This window comes from Peromyscus californicus, unplaced genomic scaffold, assembly GCF_007827085.1.
Source record: "Peromyscus californicus insignis strain IS unplaced genomic scaffold, ASM782708v3 Scaffold_23__1_contigs__length_62951481, whole genome shotgun sequence".
Lineage (NCBI taxonomy): Eukaryota > Metazoa > Chordata > Mammalia > Rodentia > Cricetidae > Peromyscus > Peromyscus californicus.
Genome location: NW_026294534.1, coordinates 25,373,827 through 25,379,826, shown reverse-complemented (window position 1 = coordinate 25,379,826; position 6,000 = coordinate 25,373,827). Strand labels below are relative to the sequence as shown.

At 48.7% G+C, this 6,000-nt stretch overlaps 1 protein-coding gene across 2 annotated transcripts in view; it reads left to right on the top strand.

Annotated features, from left to right (window-relative positions):
* Window positions 1-337: 337 nt before the first annotated feature.
* Ubxn8 (UBX domain protein 8) overlaps window positions 338-6,000 on the top strand; it is a 24,533-nt gene continuing 18,870 nt past the window's right edge. Inside the window, exon 1 of one of the 2 annotated variants that reach the window (XM_052751992.1) lies at window positions 338-2,405. In XM_052751992.1, coding sequence (XP_052607952.1) covers window positions 2,318-2,405 — 88 coding nt within the window. In that variant the 5' untranslated portion in view covers window positions 338-2,317. The remainder of the gene's footprint in view (window positions 2,406-6,000) is intronic. The other variant, XM_052751991.1, reaches the window with a different exon arrangement.

Here is a 6,000-nt window from a genome sequence, read left to right as displayed (position 1 = left end):
TTTTTGAGGGTAAAATTTCTTGTTGTTATTATTTATTTATTTTGACACAGGATCTCACTGTGTACAGGCTGGCCTGGAACCAGTCACAATCCTCCTGCCTCAGCCTCCTTGCGATGAGATTATAGCCACAAACTACCATACTCAGCAATAAAATTCATTGCCTATTTACAAAGCAATCTTCAGTGGGCCTAGATCCAATTTGCCTTTGTACATTTCTTTTTTCAAGAATTTTTTCCTTTTATTGAAACTTTTTTTTTCCTCTCACATAATATATCCAGTTTCCCCTCCCTCTATTCCTCCCCACCTCTCATCCCATCCGGATCCACCCCTTTCTGTCTCTCAATAGAAGACAGGCTTCTAAGGGATAACAAAAATAAAACAGACACATTGGAACAGGACAAAGAAACAGAAGGAAAAGAGCCCAAGAGAAGGCACAAGAAACAGAGACCCATGTTTGCACACTTGGGAAGTCCATAAAAACAGTGAACTGGAAGCCATAATATATACACAAAGGACTTGTAGTATAAGAAGAGATAAGAAAAAATAAATAAAATAAAATAAGAAAAAAGCCCCGACACATTAGACAAAGAACCTCCAAAGATGCCGTTGAGTTTTCTTTCTTTTTTTCCTACCGCTGGCCATGCAGGCTACCCTGGAGAGTAGTTTGTTTTCCCAGTGAGACTCCCTTGGAGAAAACTAAATTTTCATTTGCAAGTGGTTATCAATTGGAGATTGTTTCTGGGTTAGGGATGGAGACCTGTCCACTTCTTTCAGCTCTAGGACCCCATCTGGTGCAGACCTGTGCAGGTCCTGTGCATGCTGCCTTAGTGTCTGAATTCATATGTGCACTGATCTTGTTGATTTAGAAAACCTTGTTTTCTTGGTGTTCTCCATCCCCTGGCTCTTACACTTTTTCTGCCTCCTCTTCTTTGGGCTCCGCTGATCCCTGAGGGGAGGGATTTGATGGAGACATCCCATTTAGGGGTCAGTGTTCCAAGGTCTTACTCTCCTTTGTACACTTTTTTCTTTTTTGAGACAGTGTTCTCTCTGTAGCTCTGGCTGCCTTGCAACCGCTTTGTAGACCAGGCTGACCTTGAACTTGCAGAGATTCACGTGCCTCTGCCTCCCAAGTGCTGGGATTAAAAGCGTGTGCTACCATGCCTAGCTCCCTCCGTATACTTTCATTCAAACTTTAAACCTTAGCAATATTTTAGCCACCAGAGCACCTTTGCATTGTTTCCTAAACTTGAAATCTCGTGTTTTCTTTTTGAATCCTGTCTTCCCAAATTTATTCATTCCATTCTTGTTTGGACAACGCCTCAACATGTCTGCCTATTTGGCCTAGAACAATGTAGACCAAGTTGACCTCAGACTCAAGAGAGAGCTGCCTGCCACTGCCTCCCTAGTGCGGGGATTAGAGGCATACCCAGTTCAAATTCCTAACCTCCACAAGTTAGGCATTACTTCCTCCGGAAACACTTTGCCACCAAGCTGAATGTGGTTCTGTAGCATTGTACACACACGTGTTCCCGTCATGGCACCAGACATCACATACGGGGCATCTATCCCAGAGCTGAGTTTGTCCAGGACAGATTCAGTAACTTCCACACACTTCCATCTCTGAGCTCCAGAGAACCAGGCAAATGGTGGGGCATAATACATGTTGTTACTTGAGCTACACGGAAGAGCGACTGCAAGCTCTGAGATGTGCAAAGCTGGGTATCTTCTCGGTGGGGGGAGCCCTTCCACACCTGAGCTGCCGAGTTGCCATGGAGTGACAATGAAGTCACAGAACCGTGAGGCCCAGGTGAAGTCACAACAGTGACACACGCGTGGGCACACTGACGGGGAGCAGGTCTAGGGTATCCGACGCGGGTGTGGGGCGGGGGCAGGCACTCGGCAGCGGGCCCGCGGGACCTGGGAGGGTGAGAAAATGCTTACTAACTAGTAAGCGGGGGACCAAACGCGAGTCACGCCGAGGCCACGAGGCCCCGCAGCGCCAACGGCTCCTTCCCGCCATCTCACTCTTCTAGCGCCATCTTCTAGACCCCGCCCCGGGCAATCCACAGCCATCCCGACCATCACCGCAGGACGGGCGCCTCCTCGGACCTCCCCCGCCGAAGGCGATGACCCGCCCCTTCTGAGGCCAGGACGATGGGGCTGACACCGGAGGGGGCTGAGCTCGCCGCGCCCACGCCGCAGCCTTAGGACCTAAGATCCTGTCCCCCATCGCTCACGGCCCGAGGACCTCGCGCCAGCCTCACCGGAAGGCACGGCCGGAAGGGGCGGGCACTGCGCCCGGCGGGTCCTTGGCGCCATGGCGTCTCGTGGCGTCGTGGGCATTTTCTTGCTCTCCGCTCTCCCTCTGTTGTGTCTGGAGCTCCGGCGCGGGATTCCGAGTCTCGGTAAGTGTTGTCTGCCGTCCTCGGTGCCTCCCGTCCTGGGGTCTTTTCACCTGAGTGGTGGGTGCAGTGCCTTTCTGGCCATGGCGCCTCCGCGCGGCTTTGACTACAATTCCCAGAGTCCATCGCGCCCGCCCAGCTTCCGGCGCCACCTCCGTTTCGCGGGAAAAGTTCGCTGGGACTCTGGCCAAGGTCTACTTGGGAGTGAGAAGCGCGGGGACAGAGACAAGCTGTTGTAGGGAAGGGGCAGGATTGACAAGCGCGGCGACAGAGACGAACTGTTGTACTTGAAAGGCGTGATGAGAGACGGACACAAATAAGCCGATAGCCTGGGGGCCTCCCGAGCATTGAGACTGAGCCTTGAACTCGAGGAGCCATCCCCTGGAAGGCCTTGATGACAGCAAGATCAAGGAATGGTAGAAAGGGAGTCCCCAAATACATTTATTGAATCCTTATTCTAAGTCAGACACTGTTTGCATTCTCCATCTCCACTGCTGCCGGAAGGACTTGTAGGTACTGTTAGCGTAAAACAAACAAAAAAACCCAACAAAAACAAAAAACAGATCTCACCCCAGAGAGGGTAAGAGTTCGTTTTGGAGTCAAATACGAATGTCCGTGGTCTGGGAACACAGATTTAGGGTACCTCAAATTCTGTGCTCCACGGTTCCATAAAGTTTGTTTGCAGTAACAAAATAACGTCATAAAACACTTGAACTCTGTGTTGGTACATCAGGGAAGATGGGTTATTGCAACGTGTAGGGAAACCTCCCAGAGGCCTCAGGTGCTGACCACATGGCCGCCCGGCTTTTGCATTGGTGGAAGCTAGTGGTTTCCCTGTGTGAGTTACAGGACGTTAGGTCAGGCATAGAGGTGGGCAGTGAGTGTCTATTTAGGGGGCTGAAGATAGCCTAAGAAAATTTGTGGTTAGCTTCTGGACCTGCAACTTTCCAACCACTCTGCAGTCTTAAGAAGTTGTCAGCTAATCAAGAATGTGCAATTAAAGGGGAGCTGCTTTGGGGAAACTTGAGTTCACGGTACTGTTAAAGTCCTTCCTCTACCTTTGAGGGTGTTGTCATCTGCTGAGGAGAAGTGGCTTCTTAGAGGTGGTTTTGTTGTCATTTGTGTGTGACAGTGTCTTAAACCAGCTTAGGTTGACCTGCAGCTTGAAGCAAGCCTCTCGACCCAAGCCCCCGGGTACGGGGATGACCCCTGCCAGACACCATGCTGGGCTTACCCAGAGTTTGGTAAAGGGTCTTTCTGGATTCTGTGTGGAGAATGTTTTGGAAGGAACCTATAGTGGAAAACAGTGAGACAAGTTAGGGTTTTCTGTATATAAAACAGTTATGTTTACTGGGCGGTGGTGGTGCACGCCTTTAATCCCTGCACTCGGGAAGCAGAGGCAGGCGGAACTCTGTGAGTTCGAGGCCAGCCTAGGCTACAGAGTGAGTTCCGGGATAGGCTCCAAAAACTGCACAGAGAAACCCTGTCTGGAAAAAACAAAAACAAAAACAAAAAACAAAACAACAATAAAAAAATAGTTATGGTCTATAGAGCGAGTTTCAGGACAGCCAGGACTGTTACACAGAAACCCTGTCGTGAAAAACCAAAAAAAAAAGAAAGAAAGAAACCAAAGGGGGGGAAAAGCCTTTTTTTTTTAAATTTTGTGTGTATGTTGATGTGGGTACCAGCATGGGTTCATGGAGGTCAGAGGACAACTTGTTTTTTTTTTTTAAATAATTGATTTATTTTATGTGCATTGGCATTTTGCCTAGACGTATGTCTGTGTGAGGGTGTCCGATCCCCTGGAACTGGAGTTACAGACAGTTGTGAGCTGCCATGTGGGTGCTACCAGGGTCCTCTGGAGGAGCAGTCAGTGTTCTTAACCACTGAGCCATCTCTCCAGCCCCAGAGGGCCACTTTTGGAAGTCAGGTTTCTCCTTCAACCTCTAGGTGGGTTCTGAGGAATCAAAAGTAATTCAGATTGTCAGGCTTGGAAACCAAGCACTTTTATCCAGAGTCCTCTTGCTGGCCCAACACGACTTTTATTTCAACAACAGCAGCAAGAATTCACACTCATCATTGCAAAGGTCGCCCGCTCTTGGCCTTACTCTGCTAATGTAGAATCTCTCACTTGGTGCTCATATTTGAGTATCCAGTCAGTGAGAAGGTCATCATTTAGGATTGTGAGAGAGCTGCTTCCCTTCAGCGCTGACCTCAGGGCACTTGAGGGTAGAGACCACATCAGATTTGTGTTTCTGTTCCTAGACCTTATCACAGCGTTTATGAAAACTAAGCCAAGTGTTGGAGAAAATGCACCTGGCCTGCTGGCGGCAGCTCGTGCTTTGGGACGTTTCACTCTGGACTCCTTTGCTGTGCAGTGGCAGTGGTTTCCTTTTGCACCCCCTCCCCGCTGGGGGTCTTGATAATCTGGTAACAGTATTTAAGTCTGTGTTAGCAATCCCATCTCCCAGTGCACCAGCTGCGACGCTAATCAGGTTACCCGAGGAGCACACCTAATGGCTAGTGATGTCCTAAACTATGTAATTCCTTCTTTAGTCTTCAGTTGGGGCTGGAGGGGTGGCTCAGTGGTTCAGAGCGCTGGCTGCTCTTCCAGAGGACCCGGGTTCAATTCCCAGCAGCCCTATGGCATCTCGCAACTGTCTGTAACTCCAGTTCCAGGGGACCCGACACCGTTACAGACACACATGTAGGCAAAAGACCAGTGCACACAGAATAAAAATAAATTAATCATTAAAAAAACAAAACAAAAAAAATAACCTTCAGTTAAAGGACCACTCGGACCCAGACCTTATCATATGAGTAAGATGGTTCTTCTGTGCCTGCCAAGCTTTAAAAATAAAAAATAAAACCATTCTGGAATGAGGGTTCAGGGCCAAACAAAACAAAACAAAGGAACAACAACCTCCTAAAAACTCAGGATAAATTTTGATCCTACTGTGTATCTCTTCCCTCAGCATTTAACAGATTGTGTGATACAGACTGATGCTCTTACTTTGTTTTGTTTGTTTGGCTTCCCCTCCACCCCCCAGACAGGGTTTCTCTGTGTAGTGTTGGTGCCTGTTCTGGAGCTCACTCTAGCCCAGGCTGGCCTCGAACTCACAGAGATCCACCTGCCTCTGCCTTCCGAGTGCTGGGATTAAAGGCGTGTGCTACCACACTTGGCTGGTGCTCTTAACATTTTGACAATTGGATCTTTGCCTGGGCTCTCAAAACAGTGTAAGAAGTACTGAATTATTACCTTCCCCAGAGTAAACGTGTGAGTAGTAATTTTATGTGTAAATGAGGAAACGCTGGGAACTAGAGAAACACACAATGGCCCAATTCAATCCTGAGAAAGAATGTGGCGTTTCAGGAGTGTATAGCTCAGTAGAGAGAAGTATTCTTAGAAGGCTGGTGGCTGAGGCCCAGTACCACATAAGTAAATAAGCAAATAGACACTTTGGGCTGGCAGGATGGCTCCATTAGTAATGGTGTTTACTGCCAAGCTTGATGACCAGAGTTGGAGTCCTGGAACCCACGTGGAGGAGAGGAGAGCTGAGTCTTGCAAGTTGTCCTCTGACCTCATGTGCATGGAGGG